The sequence below is a fragment of the Lithobates pipiens genome, unplaced genomic scaffold (assembly GCF_037356315.1).
Source record: "Lithobates pipiens isolate NorthernLeopardFrog02 unplaced genomic scaffold, aLitPip1_a1.2 Scaffold_22, whole genome shotgun sequence".
In the NCBI taxonomy this organism is placed as follows: Eukaryota; Metazoa; Chordata; class Amphibia; order Anura; family Ranidae; genus Lithobates; species Lithobates pipiens.
In genome coordinates this window covers 56,593,691-56,613,518 of record NW_027507784.1, presented here as the reverse complement: position 1 = coordinate 56,613,518, position 19,828 = coordinate 56,593,691, and the positions used below count along the sequence as shown (strand labels likewise).

General features: G+C 43.5%; 1 protein-coding gene across 5 annotated transcripts in view; it reads left to right on the top strand.

The window, feature by feature from the left end:
• Positions 1 to 19,828, top strand: part of TANC1 (tetratricopeptide repeat, ankyrin repeat and coiled-coil containing 1) — a 329,903-nt gene that overhangs the window by 288,180 nt on the left and 21,895 nt on the right. For all 5 annotated transcript variants that reach the window (XM_077447640.1, XM_077447638.1, XM_077447637.1 and 2 more), the window contains one exon: positions 11,760 to 11,893. In XM_077447640.1, the coding sequence (XP_077303766.1) occupies positions 11,760 to 11,893 (134 nt within the window). The remainder of the gene's footprint in view (positions 1 to 11,759; positions 11,894 to 19,828) is intronic.

Here is a 19,828-nt window from a genome sequence, read left to right as displayed (position 1 = left end):
GGCCACAGATCCAGTTCCCCCTTCAGAGCTCATTGGCCACGGCAAAAGTCGCCTGGCCTGGGGCGACTTGTAAGTCGCCCCAGGTCGTGTCTAAAAGTCGTGTTCACGTCGTCTCCAAGTTGCCTCACAAAGTCGTCCTGAAGTCGTGTCTCCCCTGTGTGAACCGAGCCTAAGTTACATTGTTTTCTCCTCTTGAATGCAGAAAATACATTGTATCTTTTTCTCATTGCTAGAAGAGAAAATTGTACACAAAAAACTGTAAAATATAAACAAAACCATGAAGATGTTGTTTCTGAGCCCTACTATGGGTACAGACAGCATATGACATAGCAGGATCCCTGCGATCATCGGGAAAAGGAGACTGTTTGGGGGTAGGCTATGGTAATGGTGAGAAATATACAGTTAAATGTAAAAAAAAATTTTTACCTGTTTAGTATTTTTACTATTTGTTTTGCCAATTTTCCTTTTGCCAATAAAAATTGAATTAAGTTTTTGAACAGAAATTGAGCTTGCATCTGCAATTTTTTGTTGCATATCTGGTGGAAGGAGGAGTACCACATCAGATGTGAATCTCTAAAGAAATGTAAAGGTACAGCAGATGTGTCCCACCTTGTTCCTTTTGTATATGTATATTCCTATGTTTGGGGTTGTTGTCATATTGGAGTACTGCCCCGTGGCCCAGTCTCAGAAGGAAGGGGATCATGCTCTGCTTCAGTATGTCACAGTACATGTTGACATTCATGGCTCCTTTAATGAACTGTAGCTCCCCAGTGTCGGCAGCACTCATGCAGCCCCAGAACATGACACTCCCACCGCCATGCTTGACTGTAGGGAAGACGCACTTGTCTTTGTACTCCTCACCTGGTTGCTGCCACATACGCTTGATGTCATCTGAACCAAATACGTTTATCTTGGTTTCATCAGACCACAGGACATAGTTCCAGTAATCCAAGTCCTTAGTCTGCTTGTCTTCAGCAAACTATTTGCAGGCTTTCTTGTGCATCATCTTTAAAAGAGTCTTCCTTCTGGGAGGGCAGCCATGCAGATCAATTTGATGCAATGTACAGCGTATAGTCTGAGCACTGACAGGCTGACCCCACCAACCCTTAAACCTCTGCAGCAATGCTGGCAGCACTCATACGTCTTTTTCCCCAAAGTCGACCTCTGGATGTGACACTGAGCAGGTGTACTCAACTTCTTTGGTTGACCATGGTGAGGCCTGTTCTGAGTGGAACCTGTCCTGTTAAACCGCTGTATGGTCTTGGCCACCATGCTCCAGCTCCGTTTCAGGGTCTTGGCAATCTTCTTATAGCCTAGGCCATCTTTATGTAGAGCAACATTTTTTTTTTTTTTTTTTTTTTAGATCCTCAGAGAGTTCTTTGCCATGAGGTGCCATGTTGAAATTCCAGTGACCGGTATGAGAGAGTGAGAGCAAAAACACTAAATTACACACCTGCTCCCCATTCACACCTGAGACCTTGTAACACTAATGCCACGTACAAACGATCACACATTTCCGGCAGACTAGGTCCGACAGGATCAGTCCATCGGACAATCCGATCGTGTGTGGGCTAGTCCGATAATTTTTTGGAAAAAAAAATCTGACGGACCTAGAAATAGAACATGTTTCAAATCTATCCAACGGACTCAATTCCGTAGGACTAAAAACCGGGAAAACCGTTCGTCTGTGTGCTAGTCCGATGGACCAAATACGACGCAAGGGCAGCTATTGGCTACTGGCTATTGAAATTCCTTGTTTAGGATTCATGTTCAAAATGAACGGACTTTCGAACGGACTTAGTCCGTTCGTTCGGAAAGTCCATTGGAAGACCGTCTGACCTAGTCTGCCGAAAAGTCCGGTCGTGTGTACGTGGCATAAGGGGTCACGTGTGTGTGTGTGTGTGTGTATGTGTGTATATATATACACACACACATTATATTATTTTATTTACACTTTTTAAGATTTATGTAACGTGTATGTTATATATATTTATATATCTAAATTTCATTGTGAAACTTGTCAACAAGCCAATTTAGAAATCATACTCAATACGCACTTCTGCTTGTCTCGTACATCATAAAACAGTATTTTCTCCACTTCCCACCATCCATTTTGACATTGTGACCCTTTGTTCCAATATACTACCCTCCCTGAGTCTGATGAATCCTTTAATGCATGTAATCCTTTAATGTACAATTTTTAATCCTGGAAACCAAACCGGTCTTAGACATGTATTTATTCTTGTTGGTTCACAGTTTGATGAATGTTTTACCAGGACTGAAAACAAAGTAAGTCCTAGCAAACACTTGAAGCGTTTGTATTTTTATAATTAGAGGATGGTTTATGCAGCGTTAGTAGTTAATGTTTATATTCGGGTTAGGTCAGGGATGGCTAGAAGCTCGTTGTAAGAAGTCATGATCTGTTTCAGGCTTTGGGCCTACTTAAGATACCATTCTTGGAATTGTTATTACCCTGTCCTAATCCCGCTGTCAAAACGCCTTGCCTATTCTTTTTGTCCTCGTGTCTTCACGTATTTATTTAAACTTCCTGTCAGATTTGTTGGCCCGTGATCAGAGATGTGTCAGATTAGTCGCGTTTCCCGGCCTTGCTAGTACATAGTATATAGTTACCAGCATTTATTTTACAGATTGTATGGCTGATCAGATTAAATTCTATTTTATTCTTGTCTATAAGGAAGAAAATAGAGTTGTTAACATTCTTACATTTTCCTTTCAGTGAAAGAGCAACTACAATACTGTCTGGGAAAATGAAAATGTTTGTGACCATGGCTACCCCTTTAGACTTAAACCAACACAGTGCACTACAGTGCATGGTAGTGTGTTATTATTCATTATGGTGCACTGCAACACAGGTGTGTCAAGTGTGCACTGGTTAAGTCCTTTGGGGTGCCATTCAAAATTGGACTACAATGCACAGAGGTACAGACTTGCTATGCCATGTGGTAGCATGCAGAAATCCAGTCCTCCAGTTTCAAATTCCTCCAGTTCTTTTCTTTTCTTTGTGTCCTGTTTGGTAAAATTTCTCTTAAAGCGGTAGTAAACCCGCAATTTTTTTATTTTTTTTTTAAACCTGCAAAGCAAAATGCATAATGAGCTAGTATGCACCACATACTAGCTCATTATGAAATACTTGCCTTAGAACGAGGCCCCGACATCTGGCCCGATCCACGCCAAGGGAGCTGACATGCTCCCTCGGCGTTTCTTCCGGGTATCGCGGCTCCGGCGCTGTGAGTGACCGGAGCCGCGATATCGTCACCGGGAGATTTCATTCCGGCCGGCCACTGCCGAATTTTCAGGCCGAGAATCCCCTTGTGCGCATGCGCCGCTGCAGTCAGCGGCGCATACCGAGGGGAATATCTCCTAAACCGTACAGGTTTAGGAGATATTTTTTTTTTACCTACAGGTAAGCCTTATTATAGGCTTTCCTGTAGGTAAAAGTTAAAAATTTGGGTATACAACCACTTTAACCACTTAAAGACCAGGCCTCTTTTTCAGACTCTGTGTTTACAAGTTAAAAACAATTTTTTTTGCCAGAAAAATACTTAGAACCCCAAACATTATACATTTTTTTTTTCTAACACCCTAGACAATAAAATGGCGGTCATTGCAATACCTTTTGTCACACCGTATTTGCACAGCGGTCTTACAAGCGCCCTTTTTTTGGAAAAATGTCACTTTTATGAATAAAAAAAATAGAACAGTAAAGTTAGCACATTGTGAAAGATAATGTTACGCCGAGTAAATTGATACCCAACATGCCACGCTTCAAAATTGTGCCCACTTGTGGAATGGCGTCAAACTTTTTACCCTTAAAAATCTCCATAGGCGATTTTTAAAAAATTCTACAGGTTGTATGTTTTGAGTTAGAGGAGGTCTAGGGCTAAAATTATTGCTCTCGCTCGAACGATTGTGGCAATACCTCACATGTGTGGTTTGAACACCGTTTTCATATGCGGGCGCTACTCACATATGCATTCGCTTCTGCGCGCAAGCTCGTCGGGACTGGGCGCTTTAAACATTTTTTTTTTTTCTTATTAATTTTACTAAAAATTGGGTCACTTTTATTCCTATTACAAGGAATGTAAACATCCCTTGTAATAGAAAAAAAGCATGACAGGTCCTGAGATGAGATCTGGAGTCAAAAAGACCTCAGATCTCATATTTGGACTTAAATGCAATTGAAAAAAAAAAATGTAATTTGAAAAAATTACAACAGAAAAATGTGCCTTTAAGACGTATGGGCGAAAGTGAAGTTTCGGCGTCGCTTCCGTCCTGCTATAGTATGGAGACGGGTCGGGGCCATCTTCCCCTCACTCGTCTCCATACACAGCCATGGACCGGTCCCGATTGCCTCTGCCGCTGCCGACAGCTCCGGTAAGCAGCGGGGGGGGGGGGGGGGGGGGTGGCACCTCTCCGGCCAGCCGATGATGTGATGCCGTGGCGAATCTGCCGCAGAGGCCGCCATTATCATAAACAGGACCGCCGGCTCTAAAGATGGATACCTCGGTTGTGGCAGCAGCTGCTGCCGTTGCCGAGATATCCATCTTCAAACTGCTGATGTATATGTACAGGAGCCGGTTGACAAGTGGTTAATGTCCCAGACAGTACAACCGTTGTCACTGGGTCTGGAAGATTCTTTTCTGGAAACGGCTAAAACCTCATAGGTTTTCCCCAACTTTTATTCTGTGACATTGGCCACCAGGTCAAAGAGAGAGAATTAATTTATCAAGCCAGGGAACAGACAGCAATAAAGCCCCGACACAGGTTCTAATTCTCCCTCAATGTAGCCAAAAATAAAATAAAATTGACATACATTCACCGGCAACTTTATTAGGTTAGCATGTTCAGTTGCATGGTAAAACAAACTGCTAATCAGCCAATCACATGGTAGCAACTCAATGCATTTAGACATGGTGAAGACAACTGGCTGAAGTTCAAACCAAGCATCAGAATGGGGAAGAAATGGGATTTAAGTGACTCTGAATGCGGCATGGTTGTAGATAAATTGAATAAATAGATATCTTACATGTTACACTTTAAAATTGCACACTTGTGGAATTGGCGCCAAAGTACAGTATTTGAAAATCCCCATAGACTATGCTTTAGAGGCCTTACCAGTTTAGAGTTACACTGCACTGCAGGCCGGGGGCGAGAATTATTGCTCTCATTCTGATGATCACGGTCTGTGATCCATATTTACATATGCGTGTAGGTCCTGCATATGGGTTCGCCTCTGAGCGCAAGCAAGGTGGAGCAAGGGCGCTTTAAAAAATGTTTTCGTTATTTTTACACTGTCTCTTTAAAAACAAATTTGTATCACTTTTATTGTTATCACAAGGAATGTAGACATCACTTGGGATAATAAGCAGTGACAGGTAATTTTTACCGAGACTTCGCTAATATATTTCAGATGCCTCCTCTGCCCTCAAAAGCATCTGATCAGTGTGATCAGATGCTTTCCCAATTTAAAAATGGCAGTTTACATCTGTTAAAACCAGAAGTGACAAAATTCTCGTTGCTCCCGGTGTTCTGTCAAAACAGCCAACTCGTCAGAAACGACTTAACTTCCGGTTTCTTTAAACCATCAGTAATTGGAGATTTTGACAAATTGCTGTTTTAACAAAACACTGACAACCGAATACAGTTCGGTGCATGATATTATGAGTGGAGATTGTTACTCTGCACTGATACTAGCCAACAAAATGGCTGCCTCCGAGGCGGCGACAACTTTGTCCTCGTTAGCCGCTGTGCTGACAAACCGCTACATTTTACTGTACCAGACTGTATTCGGTTGACGGTGTTATGTCCAAACAGCAATTAGTCATAACAGGAAGTGACGTGGTTGGAGTTTCTGGCTAATTTGACAGAACACCGGCTTCCTATACCATAGAGATGATTGGGGAAGTTTTGACCCCCGACCAGCTCTATGGTAAGCAGGCAGAGCAACTCACCAGTGGGGCAGTAGAGCCCAGAGAGGCACCAGCTGCCACCTGTAGAAGCAATCCAGTGTCTAATTAGGCGCTAGGGTCGCTTTTACAAAAAAGCCATTCACCTCCTGAAGAAAACAATACTGGGATGATGCCTGTAGCTGCAAGCATCATTCCGGTATACCACTTGAAACTGCCAACGAAATTGCATGTTAGGCGGACTTTAAGTGGTTAATGACATTCAGCAACCATCATTAAACCTACTTCCAATGAACCCAGGGTGTCATAGGCACACCTGGAGTTGTGCCACCTCATCAGCCTGGGCCCACAGTACATTATAGCAGAGAGCTATTCTCTGCAGCAGGTGTCTCCAAAATGTCTGCGTTTACTAAGGGCCAGTTTACTGTCCTTCAGACTTTGGGGGGGGCAGTGGAAGTAAAAAAAAAAAAAAAAAAAAAATGTTCCAGCATCAGTGGGAGTAAAAAAGTTACATAGTGCCTGTAGTCAGAAGGAGGAGGAGACATGCCTCATCGCTGTTGTCCGTGGGAGGAGACATGCCCCATCGCTGTTGTCCGTGGGAGGAGACGTGCCCCATCGCTGTTGTCCGTGGGAGGAGACGTGCCCCATCGCTGTTGTCCGTGGGAGGAGACGTGCCCCATCGTTGGTGGGAGGAGACGCGCCCCATCGCTGGTGTCGGTGGGCCACATGGAGTCCAGTGAAGGGACGCATTTGGCGCATGGGCCACAGTTTGGAGACTACTGCTCTAGAGTATTAAAGATCGGGGGGGGGGGGCCTTAGGCATGAGCATAACACTGCAAGATTTAAAGTGGCACTTTAGTTTGAAAATTAAGTCCTGCTAGATTAGTTCAGGCTGGCCCCTTTTTCAGGTGTAGCTATGTAAAACATAAACAAAATAAGTGCCTATACTGTTTAATATCCAGTAGTACACGGTCTCGCTCCTGCTCTGCACATGCTCCGTTTCTGACAACCAGACAGTATTTCAAGGGAATAAGTGGATGGAGCAGTCCAGGTACAGGCCAGGAGTCCAGCCGCAGGGAGGACACTGCTTACAATGATACGGTTTATAATGGCAGTGTAAGGGTTAGTGGAAATAGGTCTGGCACGAGGGATGACTTTTTAGATAAGAGCTAGTTCTCAGCACGAGAATAGCCGGAATTCCTGAGCATAGCTTTGCCATGATACTGTTTATTTAAGAACACTGTGGGTTAGCCAGTTTCCGAATATGGTAAAGTGGATTGAGGGTGTAGCTCACAGGCTGTCGCCATCATCCATGGTAAACAACAGGCCATAATTATCAGGAACATTCTTCTGCTTTATTGCCTCCCCCTCTTGTTGTACTGTTGCTTCCTGTACTCTGTAAATCCGAGCAGACACAACCTTTTCCTTTGGAGCGCCAGTGTTATTGGAACTCTCATGCACGTGGGTTGCGTTGCTGCCAGCTGTCCTCCTCTAACTATGGACTGTCCTTAACTTTAGGAGCCATAGAACAACCAACGACACATTTTTGCATGTACTGTATGTTCACATGTACTTGCGTGTGTGGGTATACAGTTTTACATGCATTGGCGTGTGTGTCCTTAACGCATATTTTTTTTTCTGAATGGAATGCAGAAAAATATATAAATTTTTTTAACTCGACAAATGCTTTATTGAAAAGATTAACAAGTACAGGTTATTTAAGTCATTTAACCAATCCAGAGAAATTACCGCAAACGCTTCAAAGCATTGGTGTCAAACCCGATACGATCTCCATAGTACATAGTAAGGCCATCAATCTTATTTTTAACAGCGTATGAATGCACTACATTGAATCCATCAAAGGATGAAGCTATTACAATTACAGAATTCTGTCCAGAAATAAGTCCATCGGTGATAACCCTGGGGTATCCAGCCAAGGTGCCCATACTGCCTGATATTTATTTGGACATCCTCTGTGTTGGAATATACATTTTTCTAAACGCAGTGCGTCTCCCATTGCTGCAACCCATTCTTTCCAAGAGGAAGGTTCCACAGATTTCCAATGCCTGAGAATGATCTTTCTGGCCTAGAACAAGTCCCGAGCTATGGCCTGTTTGGTGACTTCTTCCACCTGAATATCCTCTAAAATGCCTAAAAGGGCAAGATTTAGGATCCTGTATGATTAGCAAAAGAATTTAGTGAAACATTTCTTCCTCCACCCTTTGCTAAAAAGCATATGACAATGTGCATTGACAGGTGTTATAGCACCCCACCGTTTAATTTTTTTAGATAAAGTTAACAGCTTTTCTTTATTACAGGTACTTAGGTACTTTATATAGTGACATCAATTTACGCATATATATATATTTATTTTGGACATGGGCACTACTTTTATACTTTTGCCTCTGCCACCAGAATAAAATGAAAACAAAACCAATATTAATGAATTTGAAGTGCAGACTTTCAGCTTTAATTCAAAGGGTTGAACATAACTATCAAGTACAAATTTTAAGAACTGCAACCATTTTTATACACAGTCCCCCCATTTTCAGGGGCTCAAATGTAATTGGACAAATGAATATAAGATGTTCATTTTTAATATTTTGTTGAGAATCCTTTACTGGCAATGACTGCCTTAAGTCTGGAACCCATGGACATTATCAAAGACTGGGTTCCATCGTGTCTGATGCTTTGCCAGGCTCTAACTACAGCTGTCTTCAAGTGGTTGTAAACCCTAAAAAAAAACAGAAAAAAAAACCTTGCAAGACAAAGGCATAATGAGCTAGTATGCATAGCATACTAGCTTATTCTGACTTACTTACCTGAGGTTGAATCCCCCGCAGCGGTCCTCGTTCACCACTCTGGCGGCCGGCATTGCTCCCGGGATTACATCGGCTTCGGCACCGTGATTGGCCGGAGCTGCCGGTAACTGCACAGTCTAACTGAAGCAATGCCACGTACGTGCCATTGCTTCAGTTTGCTTAAGTGCGCATGTGCCGATGACGTCGGTACATGCAAATACAGATATCTCCTAAACCGTGCAAGTTTAAGAGATATCCAGTGTAGCTACAGGTAAGCCTAATAATAGGCTTGCCTGTAGTAAAAAGTAGTTGTAAAGGGTTTACAACCACTTTCAGTTCCTTGTTTGTGGGTCTTTCTACCTCCTAAACCTTGTAAACAGCCTTCCCAGAAGTGTTGAAGCTGTTATAGCTGCAAAGGGTGGGCCAACTCAATATTAAACCTTACAGACTGTGTGTGTATATATTCATATCAGTCCCCGCCCTTGAGGAGCTTACAATCTAAGGTCCGTAACTCCAAGCAGGAGCAGCTCAAATGAACCAGTTACATTTTAGCTTATAACGCTTTGATTGTTTACATCAGTATGCTGATCTTTGATTGGTTTATTGCGCACCACTGCCACTTCTAAGTTAATGAAATGCTGAAAGTTCCGGAGTTTCCCTTAATTGTAATATTCCCTTCTTTTCCGGGTTGTTGGAAGCATGAATGGCGGGGACAAGCTAATCTGTGGACATATAAATAATCTCAAGTCTGACACATTAACGAGACGATTGTCTTTGGCTAACACTCTGTATCATTCATTAAGCTGTACAATGACACCATAAAATTCTGAACTCGTACTTGGCACAATGGATGGTCTTGTAACTCGGCCAAATGCTAGCTAAATGGCTTCTCACTGCTTTTGTGATGGTTTGCTTTAGAACGGTGCAAGGCAAATGTTTGGCCACACTGAACGAGGTCTTTGGAAAAAAGCAAAAGCTCACAGCTGTATCATCTCCAATAAAAGTATTGAAAGGGAAATAAGGTGCTAAAAAGGGCAAAGTATTCTGGGGAGGCTCAATATAATGTGTGTTTTAGTTGCTAATTGCTTATACCTCCAAAATCTAAGGTTATTCCCATTAGATATACACTGACAACCTTTGGATAGAAATAAAATGAATATATTGACTCAAGTGGGGCAGGCTGTATGAGAAGTAGGGAATCCGTGACGACTCTGCTGCCACGCACATATGCAAGCAGGTACAGGGCTGAATTTATACTTCTACCCATTGTTTAAAGGAGAAGTAGGACCAAAGCTTTTTTGGCCCTGCTTCTCATATCGGTCACAGGAGTGCATTTAGTTCTGCACTCCTGTGACCCAGATTCAGCAGACATCAGGCTAAAGTCTGCTGTTAGCTGTTGCCATTCAGCAGCTCCAGACTCTGGATGGATCCTGCCTTAAAAAAGAAGTCATACTCGCCTAGGTGGCTGCAGCACCAATCCCAACTGCAGCGGCCCACCTCTAAGACCGAGAACTGAGTGGTCAAACACAGATGATCGCTCAGCTCTCGGTCCTCAGAGAGTTTTGGGGACTATCTGTCATCGTCTCTCTGCCCCTCCAGAGCTTACTGGAGTGCATGGCTGTGCAAGGGGCAGGAGTGGCTGGCTAGGGCTCTCAGAGGTTTGCTGGTAGGCTGAACCAGCCGTCGGTCCAGGCTAATGGGTAGACCCCAACCATATGGTTCGGACCTTTTCAGAGCCTGGGCTGGCTCTGTGATGTCAGTCAACAGTGGGCTTTAAAGTGGAAGTAAACCCACTTTTTTAACTTTTACCTACAGGAAAGCCTATAATAAGGCTTACCTGTAGGTAAAAAAAATATCTCCTAAACCTGTACGGTTTAGGAGATATTCCCCTCGGTATGCGCCGCTGACTGCAGCGGCGCATGCGCACAAGGGGGTTCTCTCCGCGAAAATCCGGCAGCGCTCGTCCGGCCGGATTTAAATCTCCCGCGCGCATGCGCGGGAGTGACGATATCGCGGCTCCGGCCACTCACAGCGCCGGAGCCGCGATACCCGGAAGAGACGCCGAGGGAGCATGTCGGCTTCCTCAGCGTGGATCGGGCGAGATGTCGGGGCCTCGTTCTAAGGTAAGTATTTCATAATGAGCTAGTATGCTGCAGCGTCTGCCTCTCTGTGTGCTGTTGAACACCTAAGCCCGCCTTCTCCACAGCCGGGCGCTCCAGGGCTGGAGGGGCAGAGCACAGAGCCAGCGACTGAGTCATCGGCTCTCTGGTCTCTGAAGACCGAGAACTGAGCGAGGAGACGTCTTTGATTGCTCAGTTCTTGGTGTAGACCAACCGATGTTGCATCTACCTAGGTGAGTATGTACAGTATGTTTGTTATTTTGAAATCCTAAACGTCTCTTTTAATTTAGCACTAATAGCTAACGAGTATACTCTTGTATTAAGACCACAAATTTCTACCACCACTCTTGGAAACTCATTTCCCAATTGAAGGTCGATAAGGAGTATGTAATGCTATTAATTTAGTTTGGGCTAGAACATGTCCTCCTCCCCTACATGAATGAATGTAACTTGAACTCCTTTCTCAGCATAGCGGTTTTTCCTCTCATAATTCTCGGCACATCCTCATATGTGTTTTGGAAGTAAATCACAGCTTTGCAGAAAACATGTTTAATTCATTGCTATTTGTAATCATTTTAAGCAGAACAAATTATGCTCTTTTCTTTAGCACAAGGGCTTTGCTACATTAAATATTTCATAGAGCCAACACAATCTCCATTTCAGAATTTATTAAGACTGACATCTCTTGAGTCCCATTATACAAACCACACAGAGGCTCAATAATATACCCTTTGGGCATCCAAAAGTATGAAACATGCTGAAAATTCAAGGGAGCCTGGATCTATAGTCCTTTTTTTTTTTTTTCTGCTACTAAAATGAATGCTTTTTGTATCGTTGCTACACGTGTCTGTTAATTGATTTGTATACTTGATGGATATGGATTATAACTATAATGATTTATGTTTTTCCAGCTCTCACAGCAGCAGCAGGAAGGGGGAAGCTGGAGGTCTGTGAGCTACTTTTGGATCATGGCGCCATCTTGTCGCGTCTTAATAGACGTGGGATATCTCCCCTCTTTTGTGCAGTGCGCCAAGGGCACTGGCAGGTATGTAGTGTCCAGTCTTGGCCTTTTCCTTTTTGCTTAGCCAAACAATGTTACGGATAAAGTTTTGTATACGGAAGACAACATGCATGACATAGGCAACCCTGTGCCATGATCGTTCTGTGTACTACATAATCTCTCCACATGTTGGGTGGTAATGGTATCAGGAGAACACAGGGGATCACCCACATTGTCCTCATAAGAGGGTTCCTACATTTTCTTCTGACTTCCCTTTCTTTCTTGCTAAAAGAGATAACCCAACTCTTCCCATCATGTGGCTCATATACTGGCAGAATTACCTGAATGTAATAAGCTGGGACTCTATGGCTCAGTGACTCCAGAACGTTACTGAAATTTCAGTGGATATTTAGGGCCACCTGCATGTTGAATGATGAATACCTAGAGACTATTGTTTTCAGTGAAAATGTCTTGGTTTCATAGTGAATGGTATGTGATAAGATCAGTAAGGTTGACCACACACTAATTGAATATTGATCAGTGTGTGGCCGTCTCTGCTGGACCTGTTGGAAAACGTTAGTCGATCAGTGGCTACAGCCACTGATCAATGTATTCTGACAGCGCTGTCAGAATGCAATGTCTTGTTTGGGGGTGGGTGTTCATGATGGGGCTTTTTTTCGGGTTTCCTCCATACACCTAGTTTGAGAAACTAACAGTGTATGGCCAGCTTAAGACGTAATCGCTCTGTTTCACTGCTAAATGCGAAGACTATAAACTGGCAATATGTATCCAGAAGTAGGTTCCACTGGAGTCATTTCATTTAAGGAGGAACTGAAGTCTGGATCTGCTTAAAAAAAGGTACTTAAAAAGGCAACAGTACTAGTCACCAGTATTGCCTGTGGTCTTCCTGCAGCTCATTTTTCCCCATTACAGACTTACCATGCCTTGTTCTGCACTCTGTGAATGTGGCCATCTTGGTAGAGATTTGCTTCCTCGTGTCAGAGCCCTTTCAGCAAGGAGAACATTGACCAGCACATTAGTGACATCCCCAAATCCCCCAAGACTAGCAGTCGGAGGTGGCAGTGCGCTTTACTTTTCTGTTAAAAGGAATCTGGCTGGAAGTGAAAACATGTACTGTTGGGATTACTTACATTAAAGTGGTATTAAACCCAAAACCAAAAATGTATTATTGTCGCTTACCAATCATCAGATGTGGTTTCTAAATTAGTTGTGTGTGTTTTTTAGGCTGTTTTCGCTTGGTAATCTGGCCAGTAACACAGCTGTATTAGTGAGGCAATTCTGGATGAAGGAGCACAGGGGGGCGCAGCAGACAGTAGCATTATCAATCTAGGGGGAGTGCCACATGTATTAGCAGATTTAAATACACAATACAGCAAACAGGTTTTGTTTTTTGTTTTTTTTTGAAGGGGGGATACTTTGTGAGTCAGTGACCTACAACTGCCATGCTGCAAGTTAAATGCACAATCCTGATTCACATACTTGTTAAGGATCAGTGCCTCAAAGTATTTAAAGTTGAACTCTGGGATAAACAAACATTGTTTTCTGGGATACTCAAGAGTTGTGTGTATTTTTACTGGAATCTTGATGTGCTTTGTGGGTTTCTTCCAGATCTGTGCAGTAATTCAGTGTAAAAGTTTTTCCCTCTGTGCAGGAGCTTCCAGTAATAAGACCGGTCACTGCTGCTCTCCCTCCTTCTGCAAGGTGACTGGTCTTGTATCCGCCCCCTCCTGTAGTTCTCTGCAGACAGTGGGTGGAGGCTGCTCATTCGTTTCTACAGCTCTGCTGTCTGTACAGACTATGAACAGCACATCAATGATACCGTTGTCAGTTTTACAAGGTGATATCTGGGTTTGCATTTGGTGCAAAAAGAGTTGATTTAGATCTACTGTGGTTAATGGTAAAAAATCGTTTTTCTGCCTAGAGTTTAACTTTAAGCCACTGGATCAACATGTCAGTCAGTTAGCTGACACTTTAAGAAGTTGAGGTCAGACATTGCAGCTATTAAGTAATCTTTATAGCACTAGTGAACCACAGTTGTTTAAAAAAAAAAAAAAAAAAACCTGCAAGGTTCTAATGTGCTAGTATGCATTGCATACTAGCACATTATGTGAAACTTGATTTAAAACGAAGCCTTCCAGCGCTCTGTCACCACTGAAAGGTCTTTCATCTTCACCCGGTCTTCCTTCTGGTTTGGGGGGCTCAGGTCCTTGATTAGACTAATCACGATGACATCACTCCTGCGAATATGTGCGGGAGCCGCTGTTCACTGCACAGGGCTCTGAAGGAACCGCACAGGTATGCTGTTCCTTCGGAGCGCATGCGTTGGTGACATCGCCGGCGGCTTCACAAGTAAATATCTTTCAAACAGTGCAGGCTTAAGAGATATTTACTGTATCTATATGTATCTATATGTAAGCCTTATTATAGCTTACCTATAGGTAAAAAAAAAAAACAACCAAGGGAGTTTATTCACACTCTAAAGCAGTATTGAACCCAAAAGTGAACATTTATGATAGTGCAGCTTATCAATACACAGATGTGATGGCTGCATTTTACTCCATTTTAATCTGATGATCCTGCCTGTAAGTCTGTTTTTCAAAAGAACGAGCTCTCATCCAGGTGCATCAGTTCACAGGGATGAAACAAACCATTTGTCACTGGCGGGGTGCTTACAATGATCAGCTTTTATTTAAAAATGAATGCGACATACATGACCGTCATCCGTAATGTATACAAACAAGAAAAAAGGGGGAAAAAAAGGATATCGGACTGTGCAGGCCAGAAAGAGGAGCATAGACATAGTGTATTTGAGTATCAAACATTAAAAAATATTGATTCCAGCGCATCCATCATCCTCATAAAACATTAAGCAGTTTTCTGCATTGTGGTTTTGTATCAAGAAAATGAGCCCTAGTGCATCAGGTCACCATGTGCCAACGCATTTTGCCAGTAATGCTTCATCAGGACTTGTAAAGACGGCACAGTACTCATCTTTAGGTCTGTGTATTTCGCCCCATATGTCACAGATTAGAGAGGTAGCCTTGTATTGATGGTAAAAGGATCCTGGCTTTTTTTTGTGGGAATCCCAGGGTTCTTTCAGGTTCCTTAAGGCGGTGATGGCAATCAAGTCGTCATGCAAGCCAGCAGATGATGAATAAGGTCATCTTGCATCGGTGTGGTCGCTATGCGTGCTCGCCACTATCTCCGGTTGAATTCCCGGTATTCATGTCGAACCTTTATCCCAAAAGAAAATAAAAATACTGTAATTGATTATAAAGTATGAGTTGGAGTTGGGCTTCAATTTTTTTCTGTATTTAAAGAGGAACTGCAGTCTGCTCACATAATCTGTACGAAAAATGTTTTGCCATTCTGAAGCTTCCCTCCAACCACTTTGCTTATTGTTTTATATGTACTGTGATTCTGTACTTGCCAGATATGCAGCATAAATCTCCCTCCCCTGAGTCTGGCTGCAACAATTTTAACTGTGGGCAGCTGAAGCTGCTGCCTGTTGACTTCCTGGATTTACACACACAAAGGGCACACCTCCAGCTCTGCAGCTCTCATTGGCCCTCTTATGACTTATCCCCCCTCCCTTCCTGGCAAACTCTCAACAGAGTGAGAGAGAGAGCTGTACATGATGTCATAAGCCTAGGATTACGACCAGACAAGACACAGGAAGTGGACTGTATAAGGTATTTACTGGCAGAAAAAAAAACGTTTTACTATCCAAAGTTCAAACAACAAGGGCAGAAGATTTAATAAATGGAAAGATGGAAAAATGACTGAAGTTCCACTTTAACAACAACTTTATCAGTGCCCATCATTGCAGTCGCACCTGTGCCCATCAATGCAGCCTGTGCCCATCAATGCTGCCTGTGCCCATCAATGCTGCCTGTGCCCATCAATGCTGCCTGTGCCCATCAATGCTGCCTGTGCCCATCAATGCTGCCTGTGCCCATCAATGCTGCCTGGGCCCATCAATGCTGCCTGGGCCCATAAATGCAGCCTGTGCCCATCAATGCAGCCTGTGCCCATCAATGCAGCCTGTGCCCATCAATGCAGCCTGTGCCCATCAATGCTGCCTGTGCCCATCAATGCTGCCTGTGCCCATCAATGCTGCCTGGGCCCATCAATGCAGCCTGTGCCCATCAATGCAGCCTGTGCCCATCAATGCAGCCTGTGCCCATCAATGCTGCCTGTGCCCATCAATGCTGCCTGTGCCCATCAATGCTGCCTGTGCCCATCAATGCTGCCTGTGCCCATCAATGCTGCCTGTGCCCATCAATGCTGCCTGTGCCCATCAATGCTGCCTGTGCCCATCAATGCTGCCTGTGCCCATCAATGCAGCCTGTGCCCATCAAAAACAACAAGGGCAGAAGATTTAATAGATGGAAAAATAAAAAAAATGACTGAAGGTCTGCTTTAAATCTGCTAGTATAATTAACACTCCACTCTCCCCAGACTGACAATACTGTTGTCTGCTGTGCCTCCTGTTTTCCTTCATCCAGAGTTGCATTTCACTAATACAGGAGGAGTGTTACTGGCCAGATCACCAAGTGAAAACAGGGAAAAAGCCATTGCGCAATGCACTTCCCCTTACACGCCATGTAACCTGCATGTCCTCTAAAGCTTATAAATAGGAGAAAAGTGAAGTCACAGTTTGCAAACAAGAGTGTGTTGTCACAGTGCTGGGACTAATGTATTCCAGTCCCCTGAACACTGGTGAAATAATAAGTAAAGGAGAGCTGTGACAGTGCTGGTTTTGTCCCTGGAAGACATGGCCATACAAATTCTAATGAGATAGTCCGTCGCTTTGTGTCTCTGGAGTTCCCCAGCTATTCCTTTTTTTATATTTCTGCTCTTCTAGTGGAGACGGCTATTCATGACACTTCATAGGACTCCAGGGACAATACACAGTGCCACCACACAACGCCTACAGCTTTTATAGCTCGAGATGCCGACTTGGCCCCCAGTCAGTTCTGAGAAAGCATTAACAGCACTGTAAAGAGCAGTGTGATGCACAGAATGTACATGGAACTATAAAGATTGATTATTTATGATTGTTGCTTGTAGCATGCTTTCATTTTCCCCAGGTTACAATCAATGTTTGTTTAACCACAATTAATCTGCTTGAGAGATTAGTGACCTAGGGCACCCCTACAGGCCGTATCAAGTAACGCAGCTCCTGACTGTCCCTGATTTCGAGGGACTGTCCCTGATTTCGAGGGACTGTCCCTGATTTCGAGGGACTGTCCCTGATTTCGAGGGACTGTCCCTGATTTCGAGGGACTGTCCCTGATTTCGAGGGACTGTCCCTGATTTGGAACAAAGTCCCTCTGTCCCTCTTTCCTTGTCATTTGTCCCACATTTTGGTCTGATCCATATAGTTGTATATAAATTGCACCTTTTATCTTTAAGGCTAGGTTCACACCATAGCGATGCGGGAACGCCGCGAATCCGCGGCGTTTTCCCGCATCGCATGCCTCCCGCCGGCAGTTCACACTGCCCTATGCGGACTGCTGGGAGTGTCAATGAAATCTTAATGACACCCCCAGACCAGTCCGCATATCGCAGTGCGATCTGCAAACTCGGATCGCATGGTGTGAACACCCATGCGATCCGATTCTGCTGCGGACCAAAAAAAGGGTCCTGTGCGAGTTTGCGGCGGGTGCGATGCGAATTCAGCCATACTATCTGTATGGCTGAACTCGCATCGCACAGAGATCGGATGTGATTTGCACTGCAGTGCGGTGCGAATCACATCCGGATCTCTCACCCGAAGCGGTGTGAACCGGACCTCAAAAAGTGTTTCCCAGTGCTATACTTTTCATCCAATTACTAAATGTCAGCATTGGTAAATTTCAAAAGCCAGTATAAAGGAATAGCAGTGGTTAAAAAAATAGCACTTGTGGGTTTAATTGTTTTTTTTGTATAATTCTTCTTTAAGGGGGCATGGCATGGAGTGTGTCCTATGCCTACATACTTTTTGCTAGTCCCTCGTTCCTATCGCAAAAAGTTGGGGGGGGGGGGTGAGGTAGTAAAGGAAAGGTCTGTCAGTACTTTAAGGGGTGACACATATACATATACATTGCTTCAGTTTAATCATAAAATGTCAGGATGTGACCATGTAAGGATATACAAATCACAAAAAAGGGGCTTTATCACGTAAAATCTAAAAATTTTTACCACTTCAGCCCCGGAAGATTTGGCTGCTGAATGTCCAGGCCATTTTTTGGGATTCGGCACTGTGTCGATTTAACGAACAATTGCGCGGTCCTGCGACATTGCACCCAATCAAAATTGACGTCCTTTTTTTCCCACAAATGGAGCTTTCTTTTGGTGGTATTTGATCATCTGTTTTTTTTTTTTTGTTTTTTTTTTGGGCTTTAACCAAAAAAAGTGACATTTTTGAAAAAAAGCACAATATTTTGGACTTTTTTGCTATAATATAAATATTCCCCTTTTTTTTTTTTTACAAAAAAAGCTAATTTTTTTCTCAGTTTAGGCCGATATGTATTCTTCATATTTTTTGTAAAAAAATTGCAATAAGCTTACATTGGTTTATGCAAAAGTTATAGCGTTTACAAAATTAGGGATAGATTTATAGCATTTTTATCATTTTTATTTTTCACTACTAATGGCATTGATCTGCGACGACATGGTGGACACATCGGACACTTTTGACACATTTTTGAGACCATTGGCATTTATACAGTGATCAGTGCTATAAAAATGCACTGATTACTGTATAAATGCCACTGGCGGGGAAGAGGTTAACACTAGGGGGCGATAAAGGGGTTAAAATAAACATGTAAGACAATTGCACTCACATAATCCAGTGCCACATATTCCGGGCAGTAAGAGAGAAAAAACATATTTCTGTAGAGGGGCACCACTGCTTCACACTGCTATCCTTGAAGCCGATGTGTGTTGCACAGACCCGGAAGCTGAAACCGGAAGTAAGGTCACCTGTAATAATAATGCCCCGAGATGTTTCGTCCAAAACGGATGTCCTCACAATCATAGCTCGGGTCGACAGGAATTATGTGCCCTTTCACAGTAAGGGAATGGTTATACTCCCACATTTCCACAGTGACAGGTTTGCCCCCTCCCACATTTCCAAAGTGACAGGCCATGCCCAATTTTCTAATTTTAATAGTGACAGGCCATGCCCACATTTCCAATAGTGAAAGGCCCACCTACATTTCCAGTAGTGACAGACCCAACCCATGTTTTTAATATCGGTGGCGGGCCACCCGCCCATTCTTTTTTTTTTTTTTAAATAACTCGTGCCCCACCCACTGTGTTTACACTTTAATTTGATCTTTGGGTGTTCTATAGGGGTACACCTTTTTTGAAAGCAGCGTGGACATTTTTTTGAGATATACTCAGCAGTTTAATTAGGTGCAGCTGTTTCTGTTTTACAATCCTTATTAAGTAGTGCACTTCATAGATAAAATGTTTTTGATTTAACCACAAGGTCCCAAAATCAAATGTTTTCTCTTACAGAAGAGCACAGGGAGGGGCATATCAGTGTGAGGTCAATGCAGGGTGGAGCTTAGTAGTGTGAGGTGGGCAGAGGGTGGAGCTTAGTAGTGTGAGGTGGGCAGAGGGTGGAGCTTAGTAGAGTGAGGTGGGCAGAGGGTGGAGCTTAGTAGTGTGAGGTGGGCAGAGGGATTTACTTAGCGTGTGGTGAGCATGGGGAGGAGCCTAGCAATGTGTGGTGGGCAGAGGGTGTAGTTAAGCAGCATGTAGTAGGCACAGGGAGGAGCTCTGAAGTGTGGCATGAACACGGTGAGGTAATGGGACAAACTGACATTTCATCCAGAGTGGAAATGTTCCAGGGCGAGAAATGTGAGGAGATCATCCTCCATGGAAGGCATTGTGGGATCACAACATTTTCTGAGCAGAATCAGAAAAAAAGAAAGCAATATCTGACTCTTATTTAACTGATAACAT